This window comes from Carica papaya, chromosome 6 (genome assembly GCF_054855325.1).
Source record: "Carica papaya isolate Zhongbai chromosome 6, ASM5485532v1, whole genome shotgun sequence".
In the NCBI taxonomy this organism is placed as follows: domain Eukaryota; kingdom Viridiplantae; phylum Streptophyta; class Magnoliopsida; order Brassicales; family Caricaceae; genus Carica; species Carica papaya.
In genome coordinates, this window is record NC_142314.1 from 20,401,312 (window position 1) to 20,428,223 (window position 26,912).

The following is a 26,912-nucleotide window of genomic DNA, read 5'->3' on the forward strand; positions in this document are numbered from 1 at the left end:
AAAATCAATATCTTTTCAATTAATTAGTTTGTATTTTTTATGTTTTAGTGTCCTGTATATTTCTCTTATTTCTTGATCTCTAAGTAGTAATGCTAATTAGAGATTACAATTTTTAACTTTTTTTTTTTAGTTGTAACTTAAATGATTTTATGAAAAATAATCGTGAAAGATTTTATACAGAACTTTCTAAAGCAAAGCTGAAGTTCATAAAGTTTATAGATGTAATGAAGATACTTTAATCAATGGGTATAAACTATCACTTGACTTCGCTATGATAATTATCTCAATTACAGAGTAGAGAGAACTAAGCCCAAGTTTTATTCCCAAATTAATTATTCACTTAAAAGATCAGAATCCAAAAGCCCAAAAACATAGATGTGGCACTTTTTATATCCAGGGTAATATTGCTTTCCATTTTATGGATATATAGATAAGAATGATTCTCTCCATTTTAATATGTAACTCCTGTGAGAATTCTTTTCCATAAAAAGTTACAAGAATTTATCACTGATTTCTATTGTAGAAAGTTTAGCAACCTGCATTCTCTTTCTCTGTATTAAGATAAAGGAAGAAAATTTAGCAATCTGCAACATGTAGATTGCTTGAAATTCAATTGGTATTTGCACCTTGGATTGATTGATCATTCCACTTCCTCAATTTCACTTGCTCTAAGTTACTGCTGCATGGGAAGGGTGGTTCCTGTAGAATTATTAGCAGCAAGAGGTCTATGGTGCTTCTTCGGGTATTCCTTGGTGTTAGCTGATTAATAGTTTGAGACAGTGGTTTGGAACTGATGGGCTAAGGACTGTCTTAGGTCACTTCTCTCTTTCCCTATCACGTCTGCTTCATTAGCCAATAATATACTTAACAAATTAGTCAAAAGTAGATGATCAAAGTAAGGTTGCAGCTTAAGTGAGTTTGTTGAAAGCCAACACCTGCTTAACTTAAGAGTTAAAAACCTGTACTCCAGCCTAACCTAACTTACTCAAGTCTCTTCATTCTAGCTTAACCTATCCTAACTTAAAATTTACCAAGCACATGGCACTATGAGCTCCCTTTTCAATGTTTAACAGATCAAATATTAAGAGTCATACTTAACTCATTCACCTTAGCACTTCCATGAGATTTTTTTTTTGAAATATACTTCCATGAGATATTTGTTAGCTGATTCTGAAAATGGAAACAGAACTGGGATCTATCTTTAGTCTTGATTGTTTTCATTCTAAAGTGACAAATATGTTGTTCTTGTTAGAGATAAAAACCTGATGGATCATAGCAAGGTGTATATCTCAAACAATTCTCCTTGGTTATATATTTCTTCTAAGTTGTTTGAAAATTCTACCGAGAAGGTACCTTTTATCTGTTTCTTCAACAGTTGTTAGGTTATTGGTCCAGGAAAGCTCTTATGGTGGACCCCAGCATCTGATAGGCCATATGGAATAGTCTATATTGGTTTCCTTTTGTGATTATTATCATCAGCAGGTTTTATTTCAAATAAAAAAAAAATATCATCAGCAGGTTCAAATAGTAAAACTTTTAGTTTTTAGCATTCTTTGGAGTGGCTTTGAACAACTAGACCATGTCCGATAATAGCGATTCATCCCTGTATCTTTTTAATTGGAAAGAAAGAGAAGTTTTATGTGTTTATAGGTTGCAGTAGATGTTTGTGTCATTAATCTGATATTGCTGTGTTCAGGGCATTGTCAAGTGGGCAACGCGGGGAGGTATATGAGGTGAGTGGAGACAGAGTTGCTGTCATATTGGATGTTGGTGCTGAAGATAAATCACGAGCGGAAGATGAAAAGCTCTCAGAAAAGCCTTCAAAACCCCCAGTTTATTGGATAGATGGTAATTCTCTAACTTTAGAAAGGCTTATCTATTCATTAGTGTTTTTTTTTTGTTAGCCTGGATTTTGTCCATGTATTTTATCATAAGCAAGCTGACAATTATAGCCTGCCTACAGTCAAGGACATTGAGCATGATTTTGATACTCAAGCAGAAGAGGGCTATATTGCCATGGAGGCTTTGTGTGAGGTACACTAGAACTGGTTATATTGAGGCTTTATTATTTTTATTGCTTATTGTGTTTAAATGCCTTTGGTGGCGAACAATAAGATGGGTTTCAATAGTATACAAGCTATGGTCGATGGCTTACGGTTTATTGGGTATCAGTTGAGTGATGTCGGGTTCGGTCAGAGATGAAATCTGGGCGCAGAAGAGCATTAATCGACGAAGGAAATTTGTGGACCTTATTCCAGCCACCATTTTCTGGCTGGCATGAAAGGAGAGGGATAGAAGAGTTTTTGAGAGTGTTGATGATGTCGGTAATTTTGATAGGATTAGAAATAGATGGTTTCAAACCCTTAACTTTTTGATCTTGGGTCATCATCTTTATTCTATAGAAGATTTGGGGGATTTTGTTGACATTTTGATAGATATGTAAATAATCTGTATATGGGTTGACATCTTCTTGGTGCCTGTTAATACAATTTGCACTTTTTATTTCACAAAAAAAAATTAAGGTGGGTTCCAAAGAGACTTGATGCGTGCTCTTTACCCTGTTTGCAGGTTTTGCACTCCATGCAACCACTTATTGTCTATTTTCCAGATTCCTCTCAATGGTTGTCTAGGGCTGTTCCCAAGTCAAAACGCAAGGAGTTTGTATCCAAGGTTCAAGAAATGTTTGACCAATTATCAGGTCCTCTTGTTTTGATTTGTGGGCAGAACAAAGTTGAAACAGGGTCGAAGGAGAAAGAGAAATTTGTAAGCCTCTAGATCAACATCAAGTAGAAGTACCATTTACCTTTTTTTTTCCTGTGACTAGTATATTAATGTGTTTTTTCTTTTCGTTTTTTTTGCCTTCAACAGACTATGATACTTCCAAATTTTGGTCGTCTTGCAAAACTGGTAATGCATACTAAAAATTTTGTTGATTGAGAATTATGTTGGGGTATTTTTTTTATATATTATGCCTGTCTATATACAATATTTGATATTGATGTATTTATGGTAGTTCTTTAGTACTCTTTATGTGTATTTAGGCTGTTATGGAGGACGCAATGCATTTTTTTTGCAGGGGAAAATAATGTGCCATTCACATGTTGCAAAGATGCAAGGACTGTAGTACCAAAAGTATAGTGCACTTCAATTACAAGATAAATGTTCCAGAACATCTAATAAATATCCCCTATTGGTACATTAAAAAAAAAAAACTATCGTCTATTGTTAAGAATATGAGAGTTTAGCCAGAGACTGAGGTAGTGGAATTAGTTTCGGTTCCTGTGGAAGGGAATGATGTTCCCCTCAAAATCCTATTATTTCTCTCTTTCCGAGCTTCCAAATAATAGACAGAGGAATTGTGTCATAACCAATCTCTATTGGTCTTCTCCTTTTATGTAGCATACTGTCCCTAGTCCGAAGTGTGCCATTCACTGATATGGCTACCACAAAGTTTGGCCCAATCAACAGTGAGGCTGCTTCCCAAAGGCTTTTTGTCCACTTAATACTATACCTGAAGGCTCTAGGTGTTTCCATAGCATCCAGAAAAAGAGAACAACCATTTTTTAGGTTGTGGTTAGAGTCTTCTACCCAAGCTGCTTCCCATGCAACAAAAGCTTTATTGAAAGGTGCCTTCCTCTTTCAAATAGCCTTCGACAGGAAAATTTCCTTGCTCTCTTTCTTATAACCTCTTATAAAAATTCAGCAGTAGGATTCCACATCAGAGGCTCCTTTTAAATTGCCACTGTAGGATTATCTCTTTTTTCCACTTGTGCTCTTGGTCCACAGAGTCTTTTAAAAAAATTCTGTTACTGAAGCAATTTGCGAATCATCAAGATTTCCTCACAAAACTGACATACACAGCCACTTAAGGGAAGTATATGTCTTCTGAAATCTATCCATAAATATGTTTAAGGAATTCTATTTGGATGTGTGATTATCTTGGTCACCTGTGGTACTTAACTGATGACGGCTTTACCATTGAGCCATGTCTTGATACTTCAATGATGACACAATCCATAAAGTGGATTTTCCAAAATTTATTTATAAATGTGTTTGAGGAAGTCAATTTGCATGTTTTATTATCTGATCTCTGGAGGTATTTGAGTGATGAGGGTGCTTAAGATGACAACCAAATAAAATTTGTCCTATTTGGTATGCCTAGGCCGTTTCCTATTTGGTAAGAGCAAAAGCCCATTGATGACCTGTGGAAATTAGATTTTTATGTCTACATCTTGCTTTCAGTGTCGTGGAAGCCAATCAAATTATAGAGCTGAATTCTATTAGATCTTCAAAATTGGATTGAATTACTTCAATATCAAATATTTTCCTAGTAAATTATTGTTCTTTCTTTGTTATACCAGTTATAAATTTTGATCTGTTTAAGTTTTATTCTTTTCTCAAATTTTTATCATAAATTTGAAAGGCTTGCTATTTTTTCAGCCTCTCTCTTTGAAGCGCCTCACTGAGGGACTCAGGGCTACAAAAAGATCAGATGATAGTGAAATATATAGGCTCTTCACCAATGTTTTACGTCTATATCCTCCTCAGGTAAATTCGTTGGTCTTTCACTTTTCTTTTTCCTCAAAATATTGGAATCCTAATTGCATGGGGAATAATGTAATTATGTCCCGAACTCTCTTCAATTTCTGCCCTTTCTAATAAATATTTTTCTCTAAAATAATAACAATCTAAAATAAAAACTATCTTGGTGATGTCTTTTGTCTTATTGGCTCCTTGCTATATTTCGTTTGCTTTTTGCCTTTCATTATTGATTGTTAATCGGGTTCTGTATGCCATAAAATTGACAGGAAATTCTTTTATGTCGTCCTTTCAGTTTGAAAGGTTGAGGAGGATGTCTTATTCTCCACTATTTTATTTTTTCATTTTTTTCTGTTGAAGCTTCTTTCTTATAAAAAAATATTCCATGATATAATATTCTTTGAAATTTTATTTAAAAAAAGGAAGGATTAAAAGTGGATGAGTATGCTTCCCCCTCCCCCGGGTATGCATTTCTGTCCTAAATTGGGGCAGGGAGAAGAATGATTAGTTTGAGCACTTGAATGAAATGATTTGACAGAAAACTTTTCCACTCTTTTATGTCTCCACATAGGGGTATCCTGGTTGAACCAAAGTGGTCAATACACATGGTGGCAAGAGCAGGAAGGATTAGTTAATTTCCTTGAGAATCTCTTGCAGAAAATTTTAGTTTTTTATTTTATCTTGGGTACCCAATCTTGACTTCTATCCTTTTCTTTATAGTTTTCCATTTCTAGATGTAAGAATAGTTTTTTATTTTTTCAGTTTTGGAAGGTGCCTATTCTATGGGGTAGTTTTTAACTTGATCCAAAGATGATATTAATAAAAGTAATTTGTTAACGAGTGTGCATCCATAATTTGTCTTTAATGAAATGTGAATTTGTTCCCGATTTCAGAGATCAAAGGGAGCTCTTTTAGATATTAAAGGATTCTCTCTAAACAAGCTTTTGTAGGGATCAAAGGGTTATCTCATAAAGAGCCCTTAACTCTGTTGAAACTCATAACTAGATCCAACTTAAGGACCTAATATATTAGTATTTTAGTCAATTGTAATTGGTGAGTCTAGACTGCTGTACTAACAATTTTAGCATTTTAGCTCGTTGTAGCGGTGGACATGATTTTGGATCTCTTTTTTGCTTTAACAAAGTGCTTCTCAGGAAGTGGGTTTAGAGGTTTTTGAGGTTAAGAGGTGGAAGTATGGGCTTGGTTATGGGGTTGGATGGCAAAGTTGTCTTAAGGATTCTCATTGTTCAAGTTTATGGAAGAAAATTAACTTGGAAATTGCAGATATTTGTGTCTCGTGCTCTAAAGGAGGCGAAACACATTCCCATATATTTCTTCATTGCAAGATAGGTTGGAAGATTTAGACAAAAATCCTTACTCTCTTCGGCTTCAAGTGGGTCACACCTCCTACAGATGAGAGCTTTTTAGTGTGTACATCAAAGGGGATAGGGTGAGAAAGGAAGTGAAACCTTGTGGCAAGGCCAATCTTTTCATGTCTGTGGACCGTATGGCTTGAAATAAATTGGAAAATCCTTAAAGACTAATGTACCCTGTTCTATGAGCTATGGGAGGATGGTTTTTTATGGCAACATTATGGGTCAAGGCTTATGAGAAATTCTCTTATATAGCTATTCCCGACGTCCATCAAAATTGGGAGATTATTATTGTTGGCCCCTAAGATCCCACATTCTTTATGTATTATATTTCTCTATAATGTTTTGTTGCTCAGTATAGCTTGTCATAACCAAGAGGATTTCTTGGCCTACATTTTCATACCTATTTTCCCTCTTATTTCAATAAAGCTTCTTCTTTTATCTCCTCCCAGAAAAAAACTTGGGATGGGATGAATTATTTTGGTTTGGTGTGTCTAGATGTGGATCGACTTAAAGGAAAGGGAGAGAGTAAGATGTTGGAAAGATGAGAAGTGTCATGGATGTGCTTTGTATAACCAATTCCCGACTATGAGACCACTTCTCCATCTCTATTGGTCAAGTAGTGTGGACCTTGTAAGAAATCTGACTGATGACAAGGAAGAACAATATGTTCGTCTCCTTCATCTCTTTTCCCTTTATTGTTTGCATCTTTTGGATGTGGATAAGGCTCTATGGGAAGTGCTAGTGGATCCTTCTCTTAGAAATCCTACTACATGCACTTGACTCACTGGTCCTTTAACCATTGCAGATTCACTTGGAAGGATATTTGGAAGCTAAATGTGTCACTTATGATTGCATTCTTTGCCTAGGAAATAGTGTGAGGGAGGATTCTCCCGTTGATAATCTCAGCTAAAGAGAAAAAGAGGGAAGATTTTAGTGAACAAGTGCTATTTGTGCTAGAGGGGCAGCTGAGACTGATCCATCTTCTTTTGTGGTATCCTTTCTCCTATCATCTTTGGTGTCCTGCTATTGAGTTTCTTGGATTTTGTTGGGTGATAGTTGGTTCCACTAAATGAGACTTGGGCATGATTGGGTATTAGCAGAAGTCACCCCTTTAGTTTTCATGAGAATTTAGGGGATTATAGACATATTTGGACTTGTAAATTTCTCCTATTTTCTACATGGGTGGCACTCCTTTTGTTCGTTGCTAATATATTCCAAAATTTTCTCTAAAAAATGGCACACAACGCTGATCTCATGCTTGCAGACAAACACGCTCTTAATAGGGGATGTGATGTTATGATCCTACAGGGTCAATACATACGGCAGCAACGGCAAGTAGGATTAGTTAGTTTTCTATAGAAACCATAGAAGTCTAACTAAGTACGAAAACAATAATCTTAAACTGATAACGTTTTGGGAGTAAGAAAGATTCTTGGTTTTACAATAGGGGAGCAAATGACTAGGCAATCTTATGCGGACTTCCTGAATATTTTCTCTTACTAACACAGCTAGCAAAAAAAAAACATCATTTACTTCTGAAGGCAGGAAATATCTAAACTGTGAATGGTGTTGCAAGTCCATCCTTTTTTATGATTGTTGCTTTTGTTCAGTACCAATTGAATTTATGCTTTAATTTTCTTCAGCAGAAGTAAGCGGCTATTTTTAAGCACTCATATGCCTATGCCTACTTTTCTTAATCATATTTTTTCTATGATACTTAAGCTTGGTTTGAATGTGCATAGAGATAAAGCTCTTGTCAAAAGGACATGTTTTTAGTTTTTCTTGTTGAAAGCTTGCTATTAAGCAAATCAAGGATAGTGTTGGTAACTTATAAATTAATATGCTTGTATTGCATTTAAGGAAACAAATCTTTTTTATTAGACTATCAAATATGAAATATGTATTTTATGGGATATTTTTAAAAGGTTATGACTATATTTGACACAGCTTGAAACTCATCAATTATCTCCATTAAAAGAAATTTTTGTTGCTTTGGGAACACAACCATTCTAAAGCAGCTAAAAATGCTTTTTCTAACAAAAAAAAATGAAGAAAAGAATAACTAAGTGCATTACCAAACACTAAACAAGAGTGAGTTCGAAGAAAGCAACTCCAAAATCACAACCAAGCAAAGCCTTTGTCTTTCATATTTAAATTCTGATATTTGCTATTCATTCCATTGTTTTTACAGGAGGAAGATCAGCTTAGGACTTTCAATAAACAGGTCGAAGAGGACAGAAGAATTGTGATATCACGAAGCAATTTGAACGAATTACACAAGGTACTATGATAATTGAAAATTTTGAGGAGTGGGCAGTGCAAAGGGCAGATTTTCTTCGTTGGAATGTTGCATATGGGATGTGATCTTTTTGTTTTTGAAATAAAAACATGTATATCACGTATATGATACCAAGGGGGTGCCGCCCCTATACAATATATTTACATGTTAGTTAGTACATGAAAAATCCTCCCAAAATCATCCCACCCACGTACATCATGATCCAGAATTAGAGTGCGAAAAGTATGTAACCATTTATCTCTAATTCTACCAACATCCCTTAACCATTGAACCACTATTGTTCCTCTCTTTTCACACCACCCAAAAAATAGTTTAAGTAATAAGTTTAACAAGATTTGATCTTTTCTCAATCCTACCCCAAGCCCACAGTTCATTTTTTACCAAGTTCTCGATCACCCGATTAATACCTAGTAAACTATACATCATATGCCATACATTATACATCACTGGACACCAAAGGAGAAGACGGTTGTAAGATTTCACAGCTTCCATGCATAGATATCAGCCATTGGCCATAATGTAACCCCTTTTCATCAACTTATCAATAGTAAGAATGCACTTCTGACCCGCTTCCCAGGCAAAAAATAAAAATAAAAATAATTCTCAATTGGGAATTCAAAAATTTCAAACCATCACCCACTCTATTTGTCAAGTAGTCATAGAAGGACTTCCCAGTAAAGATTCTATCTTTCTTTAACTTCCAAACAACCTTATCCTTATAAGTTTCTAGATGCACATCAGCTAGAACTTGAAGGAGCCTTGTAAACTCATCAATCTACCAATCATTCAGTACAACAGTAATTTTAGATATTGTTCATTTTCTAAAAAAATGTGTTAAATATTTATGGTCTTTGCAACTAAATGTTGATTAACGTTATTGTAGGTTCTTGAGGAACATCAGCTATCATGCGTGGACCTTTTGCTTGTAAACACTGATGGCGTGATACTGACAACAAAGAGTAAGAAAGTGAAACAAATATATCTTCATGAGTTTTATATATTAACTAGACAATCTTAATTGTATATATTTTTTTCCTTCTAGTAATTTTCTTCTTTGAAAAATAAAAATGGGTTGATTATCTTTTATCATCTTCTTTTATCCTTCACATATACAATTGCTATTCTTCTCGTTAAAGGAATGGAGATTTGGTCAAAGGATTAATTGTCTATTTTCTTTTTCGTCCTAAACAACCTGTATATGCAAGAGTATAATATCCAATAGAATACACATTAAACCATTCTTAATATGGTATTAGAACACTAGGTTAAAGAAACTCTAACCTCAATTAAAAACCTATTTGGCTTTCATTGCTGAAATAGAAAAGAAAAAAAAACTAAATGGTTATATTATAGCCGACCATTGTAGACCAACCACTAGCCACTACTGTCTGCCACTAGGACCAGTCAATTTGGCTGTCATTAACTGGTGCCAAAACCCTTCAACCGCACCAGTAGACGCGACCACGACCAGACTGCACCGCCAGATACATGTCGCGAACTTCTCAGTTGCAACCAGGCTCAACCCATAGCAACCACCCCACCATAATGCAAGCTTCTCGGTCGCGACCGCAACTGGACTGCACCACCAAAATGCAACCTTTCTATCGTGGTCGCACCACCAGATACAGTTGTGCCTACACCAGTACACGAGCTTTTCTATCGCAATCGCACCACAATATGCAGGCGTGACCAAAGCTCGAGCTGCCACGACCTCACATGTCAAACGACAATTGCCCCTTTGTACCACTTTTGCTCCAGCAACCAGATCACCCTTAACCGCTGCTTCCTACAGTCGTGCAACCCTAGCGTCTTTATGCTTTTGTCTTACAAACACTAGTCCATGCCGCCAAACCTCTATGCACTTCCTCGTGCTCCATCAGCTGTGCAGAAACCATGTAACACCCCCCAGCCTCTATCGCCGACAGTGCACATATCTACCATACATCCATCCGCATAAGGGCCAATTGCACATAGACCAACTGCGAACCCTTGCAGTAGCTGTTCTTCAGTCCATAAAATTTCTCCAGGAATTTTTTTTGTTCGACCTTAATTATTCTACAACTCTTGAAGAATATCAGAGGTGGAGTATCAGGATTCTGTTGCATTACTATCTGCAATGTTGGGGAATTGTGGCAATGAACAGTGACGGTATGGGGAGTGGAGAGTGAAGAAAAATTGGCAGTTAGCAGTGTTTGAAGGCAGGAGGGGTAGTGTTTAGAAAGAGGAAGATTAATGATGTGTTAGTGCTCAACAGTATTAGGAGGTTTATCGATATGGTCGGAATGAGTTTCCACCGGTTTGAAGACAAGTTTTTGCAATTTTCAGGGTGAGTATTGACCAAAGAGGCAAAAGAAAAAGTGTGGGGTTGATCAAGAGAAAGAATTGAAAAGACTTTAGTATCAATCAATTATAACCAATCGAACAAGGGGGAGATGAGTAAGAAAAGGGGAAGTTTGATTGTAGCATTATGTTAAATAGATTCTTTTCACAGAATGTGGGAGGTTTGAATGATGATAAGAAGAGGGGGTTCATAAAAAGATGCATGGCAAGGTGGAAACAGGATGTTGTTTGTCTCCAAGAATCTTAATAGGAGTCTTTCGCATATTAGGAAGCTCATAGTTTGTGGAAAATTAGAGAGATAGGTTGGAGGTTACTAGCAGAGTGAGCAGTGGGTGGAATAGTTCTCTAGAATGAGAATGTGTTAGAACTTGCAGATAGGTAAACAGATGAATGTTCAATCTTTTGTGTTACTTTTTAGAGTGAACGGATGGAGCTTGGTGTTTTTAGGGGTCTATGGGCTTGGGGAGGGGGGAGAGAGGGAGAAACTCTGGGAGATATGGAGTAGTGCAAGAAGGGATTTACTTTTGGGGACCTTTGCAGAAGAATTTCATATATAATGGATAGGTTAGACCTCATGGATTTGTCTCTTTTGGATGGAGATAGACGTGGTCAAGCTTCTGGGGGGGGCCTCTTCCCACACAATAAACCGTTTCATCATTTCTCTGTCTTTTCAAGCTCAATGGTCTGGGTTACTTAAGAAGAATACACAATGCCCAATCTCAGATCACTTTCGCATGTTTGGAGATGGGAAACATAAATTAGGGTCCATGCCTGTTCTGGTTCGAGAACAAATGGCTCAAAGTCCCATGTTTGAATGATAAACTCAAGGAGTGGTGGGAGGAAATGGAGGCGAAGGGTGGAGTTGCTAAGAAGCTTGATTCGATTAAGGTCAAGTTTAAGAGGTGGAATAAGGAGTTGGGGAGGATAATAGAAGAACGATGAACTGTTTGTAGAATTACAGAGGCTTAATGGCTAGGAGAGGGATGAAGGTCTTCTTGAGGAGGATGTCAAACAGAGGATCAGATTTGAGTTAGCCAACTTAATTCTCATGGAGGAGGTTGCTTGGAAATATAAGTTTAGAGCCAAATGGATCAAGGAAGGGGATAGAAACACAAAATTTTTTCATTACATGACAAATCATCACAGAAGGTTTAATTACATTAAGGAGTTGGAGGTAGGGTGAAAGGTTGGTTAAACGAAATGATGAACTGAGGGAGAATATCAAGTGTTTTTAAGGAGTTATACACTAAGGATGTGAGCCAGAGCTTGACTAAAGATTGCTTCAACTTTACTAGGCTGAGTGAGCAAGATTGCATATATCTTGAACAGGCGTTCTCAGAAGAGGAAATATATGAAGGTATTATGTGCTGTAAGGGGGACAAAGTCCTGGGTCCTGAAGGGCTCAAGATGAAGTTTTATCAGTTGTATTGGGAGCTTTTAAAGAAGGGTCTTATGGCTTTGTTTGTGGAATTCATGCTACGGGTTCCTTTGTAAAAAGACTAAACTCAACTTTCTTGGTGTTTATCCTGAAGATCCAAGGGACTTCTGGTATTAGTTTAGAGCTATCAGTTTAGTAAGCAGTGTTTACAAAATTATTGCTTAAGTCCTGGCAAGAAGATTAGCTAAGGTTGTTGGAAGCATAGTTGAGAAATGCCAACATGCTTTTCTGGGGAGAAGACAGATTCTTGATGCTGCTCTTACAACTAAGGAGGCTGTTGATAACATTTTGAGAGAAGGGAACCTGGGAATGTTATGTAAACTCGACATGGAGAAGGCGTATAATCATGTTTCATATAATTTTCTATTTACATAATGAAGAAATGGGTTCTGGGCCAAACTGGAGATCATGGATGGAGGCCTGCTTTACCACATCTTCTTTTGCAGTTTTGCTCAATGGTGGTCTATCATCTTTTTTTAAGGCTTCTAGGGGTCTGAGGAAGGGAGATACTTTATCCCTTTTGCTCTTCATTATCATCATGGAGGTCTTAAATAAACTATTGCTTAAGGCAAGAGAACTTCATCTTTTCAAGGGAATGAAGGTGGATATGCAAGGGGAAGAGGTAGAGATAACTCGTTTATTCTTTGTGGATGATACCCTCTTGCTTTGTGAGCTAGATCTCCTGCATTCTTAATATTAAATGTGTTATTTTCTGTTTCCAAGCTCTCAGGTTTGAAAGCCAACATATTAAGTCAAAATTAATTCAATTGGGTGATAGGAGGAATGTTGGATGTTTGGCCAATATTCAAGTATGTAAGAATGTCAATCTCCCAAATAAGTACTTGGGCCTTTCATTTGGTGCCATACTCAGAGATGCTTTGCAGTGGGACCATGGGTAGATTCAACAACTGTCTGGCAAGATGGAAGAGACCTTTACTTTAAAAGGCATATGGCTTACTCTCATCAAAAGCTCAATGGCCAATATCTCTATATACTTTGTGTTTTTGGCTATCATCCTAGTTAGTGTGGCAAAAAGGTTGGAGATGATTCAACATAGATTTTTATTGGGAGATTCAAAAGATAAAAAAAAATATATCATCTTGTAGCTTGGGTTATAATGAAACTTCTGCCTCAGAACGGTGGTCTGGAAGTGAGATCATTGGTCAAGTTTACTTTGGCTCTTCAAGTGGCTATGGAGGTTCATGAGGGAAATAGAGAGTTTTTGGAAGGTGGTTGCGCAAAGTTTGGGTTTGAGGTACATGGCTGGCGTGTTAGAAATTACAAGGGGTCTTATGGGGTAGGGTTGTGGAAGAAGATTAACATGAGCAAGATTGAATCACTGAAATGCAGTTGATGGAGAATTTGGTCGGGGAAAAGGTTGAGTTTATGGAGGGATGAGTTGTTGGAAGTGGCGATACACAATTCCAATTGATTTATGATCTAGTTTTGTACAATGATATCTTTGTGAAGTATTCATACCACGGTAATGACACTGGACAATTAATCTGACAAAAAATGCAAACAATTGCAATGAGTATATAAGATTTCTCAATTCTCTTTCACAAGTGGCAATTTCCAAGAGGATGTAGGATGCACCTCTCCGGTGGCTAAATCTGAAAATACGCTTCGTGGACAATTTGTACTACTTCCATTTGACCAGGAGGGAGGGTGCGAATGAGATTATCCCTTGGAAGATGCTGTGGAAGATGAAGATTACCCACAGAGAGGCTTTTTTTGTATTGGAACGCAGTATCATTTTGGATATATTGATTAGAAGGGGAGGATTTTAGTTATGGTTGTTACTTGTGTAAGGGCGGGACTGAATCATGCAATCATATTCTACCTTGGTGTCCCTGTGCTAACCAGCTTTGGTCTTTGGTGTGCAGCTTTTTGGGACTGAGCTACATAGCAGCAGACACAGTTAGAGAGGAGCTCTAGGTTTGGAAAGGCATTCAGAGTGATAAGCAGCCTGTTAAGTATCATTGTAACTACTTTTTGGACCATTTAGAAGTAGAGGAATAGAAGGTTTTGAGGGTACAGTTTCTAATTTTGATAGATTTAAAGATTATTGGTTTCAGGCACTGAGATTTTTCATCAAGAGTTAACTGCTTTACTTTAATGAGGATATAGGAGACCTTATTGATGTTTTACTAAATTTGTAAATTCTTTTGTACTTGAGTTTCATCTTCTTGGTGCCACTGAAATATACCTACTTTTTGTTTAAAAAAAATGAAATGGTAATACATATGTATATGATTCCAGTTATGGGTTTGAGGCTCGTTTAGATTTTTTTACATGTTTTTCTATCTATAGTGCATTCAAGTACAATTATGAGTTTGAGGCTTGATTTATTGCCCTTTGCTAATGTCTGATTCACACTTTGCATTTGTTTGCAGAAGCTGAGAAAGTTGTTGGCTGGGCAAAAAATCATTATTTATCGTCTTGCTTGCTTCCTTTCATTAAAGGGGAGAGGTTGTATCTGCCCCGGGAAAGGTATATATATTTTATTCTTGCTTATCTTAAAGGTTTATCTCCTTGGTGTTGACTACTTTTTCATTTCATATGAAGCCTTGAAGTTGCAATTTTAAGGTTGAAGGAGCAGGAAGCTTTGTCTCGAAAGCCCTCGCATAGCTTGAAGGCATGCACTTTTTTCTTCTGGTTCTTAGATTAAATATTGAAAACAGTGTTTGAATGTGGAGATTTCATGTATCAATGATGTAGAACCTTGCAAAGGACGAGTATGAAAGCAACTTTGTTTCAGCAGTGGTACCTTGTGGTGAGATTGGTGTCAAATTTGATGATATAGGTGCTCTTGAAGATGTAAAGAAGGCATTGAATGAGCTAGTCATTCTTCCCATGAGCAGGCCAGAGCTTTTCTCTCACGGGAATTTACTGCGGGTATTGGATTATATTCACTGCATCAGTTACATCACATCATGTTACTATTATTGCCTGATTGCTTAAAACGTTCTTTTTCCCTAGCCTTGCAAAGGAATATTACTTTTTGGTCCTCCTGGTACTGGTAAAACCCTTCTGGCCAAGGCACTTGCGACAGAAGCAGGAGCAAACTTTATGAGCATTACCGGTTCCACCCTTACATCAAAGGTATGCCTACAAGTGCTCTAGTTAGAATATTTGACTTTATTTTCTGGTGCTTGCTTCCTTTCTCATTTTCATATTCTAGATTCACTTTTTCTTCTTTGAAATGTTATTGCTAGTTCTAGTTATTATCGACATGTTTCTTTCTTTGAAAAAAGTACAAATTTAATACCTATGTTCCTATTGTGACAAGAAATAAGAACCCTTAGAATTGCAGAGTTAGAAAGAAACCAGAGCTTTTGATGAATAGATTCTGCTTAATTCCCAAACATTTATACATCAGTTACAACTAAGAGCAACTGACCTCGTTGCAGAACTGTTCCATAAAATAACAACTACAAGAAACTAAAAAGAACTGAAAAGAAAAGCTACTCCCTGACTTTCAGAACAGATAAGAAAATAATTCTTGGGAAAAGAACTGGGCAACTAAGAAAAAAAAAAAAAAAAAGATGAAGTCTTATCTCCTTTGACCAACTCAGCCTTCTTTTTCCATTAGGATAAATTTTATAAACCTTCCCCATAAATGGAACAACTTTGACTGATTTAGTCCCTTCAGCTACTGGTTCTTATGGCTGGTGTTTCAGGCTCATAATATCACTCTCTCGCTTAGCCAGGTGCTTGTCCTCAAGTGCAAATGAAGAATAACAAACTTCCACCATAAGTACCCAAGAAGCATCAGCTGGGACTGAATGGACCTTCAGTGGACAAGAACTTACAGGATTTTCTTTATGATTGCAGTAATCCAAGACTGCCAGAAAAGGATGAACTTGCCCATCTTTAGCAAATGGAACTATTGGAATAGTCAAAGAAGGACTCATAAATTTTTTAGGCAGGAAACATGGAATAGTGGATACTGCTTGTAATCAGTAGGTAAATCAAGATAATAAGCCACCAGCTAGACATTTGAGTCAAAACAGACCACAGAACTGTGGATAATTTTCTGTTAGATCTAGCAGCCAAGGAGAGCTTCCTATAAGGCTGCAATTTTAGCAAAACCAAATTACTGACTGAAAAAGCAACTTCTGTGTGATGAGCATCATAATGATGTTTCATGGCATGTTGAGACTATAAGAGACACTGGCACAATTTCCACAAAATTTCATTTCTAAAAGAACCATATCCAGTGCCTCAGCTTCAGTAACCCCAGGAGAATAAGAAAGCAATTTGCAGGTCTTCCATACACTACAAACTGGCTAGCCTTAAGAGAGGAATGGAAGCCCATATTGTGAGGATACTCTGCCCAAGTTATCCTTTCAAAGCATTTCTTAGGATGATCGCTGATGAAGACACATTTGTGCAAACCAGTTTAGTTTGCCCATCCGGTTAAGAGTGATAAGCATAACTAAAAGAAAGTCTAAAGTCTTTTGGAATCACTCAACAGTAACAATTCAGTAAAAAGAGCAGGTGAAATTAACATCACAGTCATTGACTGTGGTTTCTAGTGAATCATGGAGCTTAAAAATGTTATTAGAGAAAATACGGCCACACTTGAAACAGTACAGGGATGAGGAGTAACAAAATCTGCAAGTTCTGCAACCAGTCAACCACAACCAGCAAAACAGACTTGACATGGGAAAGGGGAAGGAACAAATAAATCAAGAGACACCCAGACCTGTTGAGAAATTGGAAGAGAATGAAGCTGCCAGGCTGAAGACATTCCAGTTTATGTTGTTGGCAAACCAAACCAGCTTGCACAAAATTCTGAACACCTGATTTCACCCCTTTCTAATAAAGTTCAACAACCACTGTCTTGTAGTTTTCTGATACTCATGATTTTGAAATACCTGACATGATGGTAGAAACAAGAGGAAGTTGAGGTTTAAAGATACCTAAGGGCCATATGGTTACTCCTAAGGGCCCACCGCCTGCCCACCGCCTCGTTCAGCATGACTTTTTGTAGATTTTCTTGAAAGCAGCTTGAACTTCAGAGATTAAATGGTGAAACTCTGTAAAGGCAGCAACTTCATTCTGAATTAATCCAGCTATGGGTTGGAAATTGCACCTAAATGGCTTGAGTTTCATGAACCTGTGATATGGCATTAGCAACAATATTGTCTTGGCCAGCTTTATACTCAACAAAAAGTCAAAAATGCTATTGGGAAGCTGTTAAAATTTGCCGTTCGAGAAGAAACCTCAAACTCTATTAATTAGTGTGAATAACAAACTTTGGTCCCAAAGATGTGGATGCCAATGCCGGATTGCTGTAACAAGCCCTATCAGTTCCTTTTCATAGTTGGGCAGTTTGTGGTGACACACAGCCAGATGGCGGCTAAAGAAGGCAATATGATAGTTTAGTTATTGTAATCTCCAATTGCCAAATCAGATGCATCACATCTGACAAAAATTTGAGTAAAAGCCAGAAGAACAAAAGGGGGAAGTGCATCAAAAGCCTTGGATGAGTCACCTGTCCAATTAAAGGGGCTTTCATGTGACATGTTAACAAGAGGTACCACAATGATAAGAATGATCTCACACAAGCTTGTGGTCGCACCCTATAAGCCCCAAAAGAGCTCATAAACCATATACAGTTAGGTCTTGTCCACTATAGCATTCCAAGGAACATGCTGTTATCAGCTGAAACGCCATCCTTGGAAATCACAAGACCAAGTTAAGGATTGGGTTATGCATCTAGAAGTGGGGTAATCTAAGAGGAACTCAAGAGTTTTCAACAATTTCCATAACTTTCTCCCTTACTGTGGCAGGAGGGCTTGTTAGAGAGAACCCCTAAGATCTCAGAGTTTAGAAAGAAAATCTAACTTCTGGTGAACAAGTTCTGCTTAATTTTCGTCACTATTCTTATAGATTTATACCATCAATTGCTACTAAGAGCAACTGTCCTCTTAGCATAAAACCAGGACAATCAAGAAAGTAAAATAAAATAGACGAGGTCTTACCTCCCTTTATCAAGTTGACCTTCTTTTCCATGGATATAAGGTTTATAAACCTTCCCCATAACTGGAACCACTTTGGCTGATCCAGTCCCTTCAGCTACTGGTTCTATCAGCAGTTTTAGGCTCATAATAGTAACCAAAATGTCAGTCCTATGTAAGACAGAGTTAAAGTTTCATTTAGAAATTGAATAGTATGAGTGTTAACTCTTTCATGCTATGCACTGTAAGAAAATCAAAACAATGTTAGCAGATGGTTCCAAAATTTTTAGAATGAAGATGATAAGTTTTATGCTCCTCTTACTTCATTAGTATTGCTGTTGGCAGCAAATTTCACATGTATCTTTGTCGATTATTACATTTTGGAGACACAGTTGCTTTTCGACTTTAACTCTCCTAGGAATGTTTAAAATTCTCTGTCCGTATATGTCCTCTTTGAATCTGGGTTAGCACTGCTTGATGCCTTTTTAGTTCACTTCTTTTTTCTTCCCCCCTCCCCAACAGCACCAAAATAAATAAATAAAGAGTCGCTTGATCTATATTGTAAGGGCTCCGAATATCCTGAAGAAGTGTCATCCTGTCTCTTTTTTCTTTTTTGAAATAAAACTTTATTCATATGCACCAAGGATGTGCAAATCCATGTAGAAAAGTATTTATACATCAATCAGAATGTAAAGAAGGTCCCCAAGTCTTCAAAGGAATAAATAGGATGATTCTTAATAAAAAACCTAGGGTCTGACACCAACTAGTTTTAATCTTATTGAAATTGACATTTTTGTCCTTGAAAGCTCTATTGTTCCTTTCTTTTTACACCATGCAAAAAGTGACAAGGGAAATAAGGCTCACGTCTCTTCTCACCTCTGATCCCTTTCCACGCCCAAATTTCATCCTTCACTGAATCAGCCATCACCCAATTAGTACCCAATAAGCCATAAGTAAAGGTATATAGTCTATATACAAAGGGACACCAGAATAGTAGATGCTTACATGACTCCACGTCTCCTCTGCAGATATAACAAATTTAACAAAACTCTGTCCCTTCCGATCAGCTTGTCCAGGGTTAAATGCAACCTCAAGTAGCCTCCCAAGCAAAAAAGAAAAAACAACTTTGGGCAATGCGTTAACCCTCCAAATTTGCTTGTAAGGAAAGCCTCTTCCCATAGTCTCTCTATTTGTTAGATGGTTGTAGAAAGTACTTGCAGAGAAAGATACATTAACATTATGACTTCCCAATCATTGAGGCTCTTCATGACCTCCACAGATCATTCCCAAATCTCGTAGTGTTAGTCCAAGCATCCTATATCAAAGCATCTTTGTTGTAAGCAATAATATATATATATGAGGAAACTAAAGCTTTGAGAGGATCCCCCTCCATCCATCTGTCATGCCATATCTTGGCCCTATTCCCATATCAATCCTCTAGCTAATGCAATTGGGAAACTGTCTTCTTCATATAAATTTTTTTCCATTGTCTGTTGCCTTGATGTCTAGATGTTAGTCTAGTGAATCAAGCTCTTTCCTCTGTACCATGCTTCGCCTTAATTACCTTTCATAGAAAATTGTCATCTCATTTATGAATCCTCAGAGCCATTTCCCTTGAAGAGCCCCATTGAGCTCCACCATTGATCTCAACCCAGGCCCACCAAGGTGAAAAAGCTTCTTCACCTCTTTCCAAGCCACAAGGTGATATTTCCTTTTCTCCTCAGAATCACCCTATTAAAATCTACACTTTATGGACTCAAGTATCTCAACCACACTCACTAGGATTGTCATGAGAGATATGTAATGAATGGGGATGTGGGCCAATGTGCTTTTAATGAGAGTGATTCTCTCCCCCTCCCTCTTTCCTAGATAGAAGATTTCTTTTTCATATGACTAAATGTTATTCAAATTGAGCTACCACCTGATCCTACATCCGGACTTCCTTGTATTTGGTCCCCCAATGGTACTCTCAAATACTTGATCGATAGATTAATAATCTTACATTTAATAATACTAGCTAATCTATTAGCGTCGTTCCAATTCTCTAGTCTCACCAATTCAGACTTTTCAAGATTTATATTAAAATCCAATACTACTTGGAAGCTTAACAAAATACATCTAATATTTAGCAAAATTCTCTCACTTGGGTCACAGGAAAGTAGCGTGTCATCAGCAAAACAAATATCAGTAATCTCCTTCGCATGTTTCCCATCTTTGACCTTTAAACCTGTAAATATTCCAAGTTCGTAGGCCCTCAAAATCATTTTATTGAGATCCTCCATAACAATGATGAACAAAAATCGGGACAAGGGGTCTCCTTGCCTATGACTTATGGAGTCCTTGGAGAAAGATGATGGTCCCCCATTCACCATAATAACAAAGGAGGTCCTAGAGGTACAATGTCTGATCCACTTTTGGCATTTTTCCCTAAAAACCATCATAATCAACATGTAATTTGGAATTCCCAGTTCACATGGTCGTAGGCTTTCTCCATGTTGAGTTTATAAAGGATCTCGTCTAAATTCTTATGTTTCAGTTCCTCTGTAATCTCATTTATAATTAAGGTTGCAACCAAAATCTGTCTTCTCCCTATAAAAGCACGGTGATCCTCTTCCACTGCTTTCTCCATCACTCTAGCCATTCTTCTTGCCAGAACTTTAGTAATAAGCTTGTACACACTTCCCACAAGATTGATAGATCTGAAATCCTTAATGCTTGTTACTCCACAATTTTTGGGATAAGAACTAGAAATGTTAAGTTTGAACTTTTAACAAACTGCCCCATTTTATAAAATCATTAAAGAGTTCAACAATATCATGAAGGAAACCAATGTTAAATCCATTAGACTCAGGAGCTCTATCCTTATTGTTTGCACAAGGTCATCATGAATTTCATCCTTGGAAAACTTCTGTCAAAAACTTCACGACTGTGATCATCCAGTGACAGAAAATTCAAGGCATCCTACTTAGTGTCCACCTAAATTATCAGAGTAAAGCCTTTTAAAGAAAGTCTAGGCCCCTTCATCAAGTCCCCTTCACTAGACCACCGTCAATCTCCAACCTATCACATAATTGATTCTCCTATAATGATTAGCTATACAATGGAAGAACTTCATATTTCTGTCACTCTCCATTATCCACTTGGCTTATGAGTTTTCTCTCTGTGAGATTTCTTCCATCTGGATTCTATTTGTCATTTCGCGGCAAATAGATTCTCTACGGGCTTAATTAGTGGCAGACAATCCTCTGTCACCCTTCATTCTATCAATGCTCTCTAATTCCTGAAGTAAGGATTGATTAATAGTTGATTCTCATCTCCGCTCCCTTTTACACTACTTTTTTTATTTTTGCCTCAACCACCGAAAGCTTCTTAGCCACTCTATTACTTGCCTTGCCCTCTACCATCATGCCATTCCATCAATCTTTATCGTTATGATGAGGCGCATTATCTCTTAAGGAGAATGAATGATCATAAGAAAAGGTTAGTCATGAGGGACTGCATGGCCGCCTAACTTTACATCACCGCCTTATTATAGTTGATAGTATGTATGACATCTTACTTTGCTCCTCACTCGTGATCTTCAACATTGTCTTTTCTGAGCACAGTTCGCTCGCCTCTCTATGATTGGGTGCCTTAAACTTCCTCCCCATCAATTTTGTGCAGCAACACCATCATCCTCCACCATCCTTTGCCTGCGGTCCATCTGGGATAAACTTTCCCCTCTCTACTTTGTGAGATCCAAGAACTTCCCTCTTCTGTTCGCTCCTAAAGCTACCCAAAGAGTTGGTTTTTGCGGAAAATGTTTGTCCCTAGAAGTTCTCCCCTTTTGTTCAGTAAAATTCCTGTGGGGCACCAAGGAGCCACTCGATTTCCTCTCTCCAAACAAAGATAGTCAATTTGAACCCTTTTTCATTCTTGCTATGAATTTTTCATTTTTTGCTGGTAATTAGAATATCAGATGGCTTACACTTTGTTGTTGGATTGAAAGGATTTGGTTTGTGCTGTTTGTCAACGTGTGCATAGCAGCATAGTTTGATTGACCATTCTTTGTTTCTTAAACGTTTAGGGAAGTTTTGAGATATTGTGTTTTTTCGGATAATTTTTAGCAGCAACTAATTCATTGGACTGTAATATGTCACTAAATTTATCTGTTGCTGTATTTACAATTGATTGTGCCTAAATCTTTTGGAGTTATTAACTAATACGAGAAAATACTTGTTTGCCCTTTTCTTACCCCTTTTTCACATGTTGAAGTGGTTTGGAGATGCGGAAAAGCTTACAAGGGCTCTCTTCTCCTTTGCCAGCAAGCTAGACCCTGTCATTATCTTTGTTGATGAGGTGAATTAATCTTCTAACACTTTTTCTACAGTAAGCATTTTTTTTTTAAATTTTTATATTTAATCTTCCTGGAATCCAACAGGAGAAGAGAGTAGGTCAGAAGAAATTTTTTCCCTCATATTTGACGAGAATATGCTGTCTTCTCCATTACACAAGATTTATTCTGCTGTTGGAAGAGAATTCCTTTTTTCTCCTCCTTTTAACCTTTACAAATAAGCATAATCTGCTGCTTGTCTTTCTCAAAAGAAAAAATGCCCCCATCCTCCAACCAATGAAAAGAGGAAAAGAATTTTAGGTAACATTATCTTTTCATGTAAAAAGCATACAGATTTTTAAACTGGGGCATCCTCAATGTCTATCAAATATGGGATGGCAGCTTCAAAGGACCATTCGCATTTATAGTTGATTTTAGAGGCATATATGAGACTAGTAATGTTGGAAAATTGATGACAGGTTATTAAATGCGTTCACTTCTCATCAGTTTTGTGTCTTCAAACCTGTGGCACTTGCTTTGTTATCTATTGAGCAAGTTAGCCAAGTTTTCTCTATTAAAATCTCTTAAACACACTACAATCGACAATGGCAGTGAACAAGTCTTGGTACTGGCAGTAAAGTGGCATTTAGGTGCCCCCTGTATACAAGGATCTAAATGATCTGTGTGAGAGCAAACAAAAAGAGTTAGAGAATTATTGCAGTCTCTCCTTTCCTTTCCTTTCCTTCGGCTCCAAGTAATATTTAGGTGGTGCATTATAGTAGCTAGACAGCAGGTCTTGATATAAATAGAAGGTTTTTTGGTATTGTTCAAATTAACTGGTAGGTTTTTTCTTCATAGGTCTGACAGCAATGAATCAGTGGCTTTTTGTAACCAAGTGTAATGGCCATGGCCAAGGGATATTTCACATGATTGTTTTATGATATTCTTATTGGCAGTTATCTTCAATAAATTTAAAAGCTTCTTATCGTAAGTTTCTGACACTTATTTATATCCGATATATCATAAGGGCCAATTATTATTACTTTTTTCGCAATATTTATTCTTTGTTCGGTTCTATTACCTCAGTTGCCTAAGAATTCAGATTTTCTGGGATAGGTTGACAGTTTGCTTGGTGCTCGTGGCGGTGCTTTTGAGCATGAGGCTACTAGAAGAATGAGAAATGAATTTATGGCAGCTTGGGATGGTTTGCGGTCAAAAGACAGCCAAAGAATACTCATCCTTGGTGCCACAAATAGGCCGTTTGATCTTGATGATGCTGTTATCCGTCGCTTACCAAGACGGTAAAATGGCATTAACTCTTGCATAATCGCTTTTTGTTTTCAAATGATATTTTTTAACTCAAAAATGGATCCAATTATGTATTTGTTCTATATGACTAATGTTTCTTTGATTCTTATGGAGTTATACTGGGATGCTGTTCAGGATATACGTGGACCTACCAGATGCAGGAAATCGTATGAAGATACTGAAAATATTTCTTTCAACAGAAAATTTAGAACCTGATTTCAGGTTTGACGAACTTGCAAATGAAACTGAGGGATACTCTGGTAGTGATTTAAAGGTAGGGCATTGATGTTTGTTGTGTCAATTTCAAATGTCAAGGTTGTGAGAAGTACTTATATTTTTTATACACCTTTTGGATTGCAGAATCTCTGTATCGCTGCAGCATACAGACCTGTTCAAGAACTTTTGGAGGAGGAAAGAAAGGTACTTTTGTTTAGTTGATGGTTTCTGTAACATTTCTGGATGTCCAATTTGAATAACCTGAATTGATGCTTGAAGTAACAGATTAAGACAATTTTGCTTGTGCAGTTAATTATTCTAGCAAAATACAGTTATGTTGCTCTAGCATTTTCTTCTGAATCTGGTAGATTAGAGGAATGACCTAATGTAGCACTGTCACAACAGAAGTTTCTGTATGTGAAAGAGCAGAGTTTGTCATCTGTTCTGTGAGGCAAGTGTGAAGGCTTATACATTGTATACACACTTTGAAAATCTCAGAGTTTCAAGTGTAAGGTGGAGAATGGGTTCAAGCCCCATATCTAGTTGTCTGGCTAGAAAAGTTCCTACTGTCCTTTGTTCCTGCACAGTGCTACTTGAGAAGAATCACATAAACGGAGATGAGACTTCGGCACTGTTTGGTTGGCAACTGAATAGCGCAGTTCAGAGTCATTTGAATATTGATCTCTTACTGAACTAACTTGTAAAGCACCATAATGTCAATGAACAAATAGCCCATTGGTTCTGTAGAGTAATATCGCTAGTCCTGAACGTGTTCTGGTTGTTGACCTTGAGGTTAGTGGAGTGAAAATATATATTATGTTGATGAATAATAAACTTCTTTTTCCCCTTACAAATAGATACAAATAGTTTACCTAATATACGACGTAAATACCATAGTGGAATGTGGTATGTAGGATCCTAATGTACTTATGGGACAAAGAATAAACAGTTCTAGACATTCTTGTCTCTTGGTCTCATAAACCACGTAGAAAGAGAACTTACACATCTTACGTGGCAACAGACTGGTTCTTATGATGCTATTTGTGCACCATGAATCATCTTACATGGCAATAGACTGGTTCTTATGATGCTCTTTCTGCACCACAGTCTGATACTTAAAAGTTGCTAGTCGTTGGTACTTACAGTACCTACAAGTGCTGCTGATCAGTACTTTTGGATATTATTTGAGAGGTTTAAGAGGGGAAGGAGTAGGGATAGGGATTTGAACCTTTGATTTCTTACTAAAAGTTTGGGTCCTTACCAACAAGCTAAATGTTTTGCCCTTCACTTTGGGTATTACTTGGTCATGAACATATAACACAAATTTGATCAAGTTACTACTAATTTTGGATGTACCTTGTCACTGAGTTCCATTAATGTTGGAATTTCGCTAAAACTGCAATATGTTGATAATTACGGGGTCTTATTCTTGTGCATTGCCATCTTTTATGGAGTCCCTGGGTACAAATCCATGTTTGGCCTTTCCTACTTGAGTTCTTAATATGTTTTTCTTGGATGTCCTTATATTCGGTATCCCTTTTACCTTTAATTGGTAATCTGTACAGGAAGGCAGAAGTGCTGCAGCTCCAGTTTTAAGGCCACTTAACTTGAATGACTTCATTCAATCAAAAGCTAAGGTATTGAAGCAGTCTTTCTAATTTATGTTACTGCTTTAATATGGAGATCCACAGATACACAAATGATCAAACTAGATTCTTCAATGATCAAACTAGGTTATGATGTTTGTCCCTTTGAAATCTAATTTTATGTAGTACTGTACAAAAATGTGTTCAGCATGGATTGAGTCTACTTGTTATTCAACCTGTTAGTCTATGTGATTGTCATCCTTCTCAAATATACGTTCCACCAGAAACCTGTTAAATTTCTCGTGGAGAAGATGCATGTTATTTAATTTCCTATATTCGAAGTTATGCAAGATGCATTTTAGGAAGCTAAAAAGTGGTTTTTAGGATCCTGTTTCCCAGCCAAATACTTATTGTTTATGATTTATCTTCTAGAGATATTCTCTTTATGTTGGCTGGGAAGTGGGATTACACACTTTTACCAAGATTGGAGGCTGTACACTGGATATAGAACTTACAATGGATGCCATACAACTATAGGATATTCCATTACTAACTCATTGCTAACACAATTCGGCTTGAATTTTTCCTCTCAGAACATTTTTCATTGACCATTTAGTTCTTATGCCCACACAAGAAGCTGAAAGCATGTCTTGGTTCTTGCTTGCTATATGTTTTACTGATAAACAGGTGGGACCATCAGTTGCATATGATGCTGCAAGCATGAATGAGCTGAGGAAATGGAATGAACAGTACGGAGAAGGCGGAAACAGGAGAAGATCACCTTTTGGTTTTGGAAGCTAGTCTTTTGTTTCATTTTGTCTTTTCATAATTTATTCTTGTTCTCATTGAAGAAGAAATGCCTAAATCCAGTGGCGTTTTATTCTGTCAAGAGGGAAAATCTACTTTTCATCCTTTTTGAATGGATGATATAGGCGGCATCAACACAAAATCTTAAATGTATTCTAGGCACAAAAGGTTAGGTAGAAAAGGCTTCTCTAATATTAATATTATTTTTAGGCAGCCTGTTGCTGTTGGAATGTTTCCCCGAATTACAGGCTTCAATTTTGCCATGTATAATATTATTTTTTTTCCTCAATCTCATAAGTGATTATTAGGAATAATCTTAAAGGAATTTTCCTCCACTTGTATTATTATTGTTTATTTATTAGTAGTAGAAAAACAGAGTCTCATTGGCACATCATATTTTTTTCCTCAAGTTTTTTTAACTTGCATGCATATATATATATATATATATATATATATATGTATATCTCGTGGTAGTAAGTGGGTATTACTACCAAAAACAGAGAGCGTTGTCCGCATGACTCATCACATAAAGACCAAAAATTATTCTATAGGTTATTAAAGAAAGTATCAATTAGGTTGAGATATATAAGGTAAAATGCATCTCATTATTAATTAATTATTTCTTTTTTTTTATCTCGAAAAATATTTATACACAGAATTGTGATATTTAATAAAATACATATTAATTATTTTTAACATAATATCAGAGTTCTAAATTAAAA

The 26,912-nt window shown here is 36.8% G+C and overlaps 1 protein-coding gene across 8 annotated transcripts in view; it reads left to right on the top strand.

The window, feature by feature from the left end:
• The window catches only part of LOC110824321 (uncharacterized), a 53,743-nt gene extending 27,218 nt beyond the window's left edge, over positions 1-26,525 (top strand). For 7 of the 8 annotated variants that reach the window (XM_088222265.1, XM_088222266.1, XM_088222264.1 and 4 more), the window contains 17 exons: positions 1,697-1,848; positions 1,964-2,034; positions 2,569-2,763; positions 2,869-2,907; positions 4,441-4,548; positions 8,107-8,196; positions 9,098-9,173; positions 14,389-14,485; positions 14,561-14,630; positions 14,714-14,890; positions 14,975-15,097; positions 22,216-22,299; positions 23,390-23,574; positions 23,717-23,855; positions 23,942-24,001; positions 25,363-25,434; positions 26,071-26,525. In XM_088222265.1, coding sequence (XP_088078391.1) covers positions 1,697-1,848; positions 1,964-2,034; positions 2,569-2,763; positions 2,869-2,907; positions 4,441-4,548; positions 8,107-8,196; positions 9,098-9,173; positions 14,389-14,485; positions 14,561-14,630; positions 14,714-14,890; positions 14,975-15,097; positions 22,216-22,299; positions 23,390-23,574; positions 23,717-23,855; positions 23,942-24,001; positions 25,363-25,434; positions 26,071-26,184 — 1,852 coding nt within the window. In that variant the 3' untranslated portion in view covers positions 26,185-26,525. The remainder of the gene's footprint in view (positions 1-1,696; positions 1,849-1,963; positions 2,035-2,568; positions 2,764-2,868; positions 2,908-4,440; positions 4,549-8,106; positions 8,197-9,097; positions 9,174-14,388; positions 14,486-14,560; positions 14,631-14,713; positions 14,891-14,974; positions 15,098-22,215; positions 22,300-23,389; positions 23,575-23,716; positions 23,856-23,941; positions 24,002-25,362; positions 25,435-26,070) is intronic. The other variant, XM_088222271.1, reaches the window with a different exon arrangement.
• The last annotated feature ends 387 nt before the right edge of the window (positions 26,526-26,912 follow it).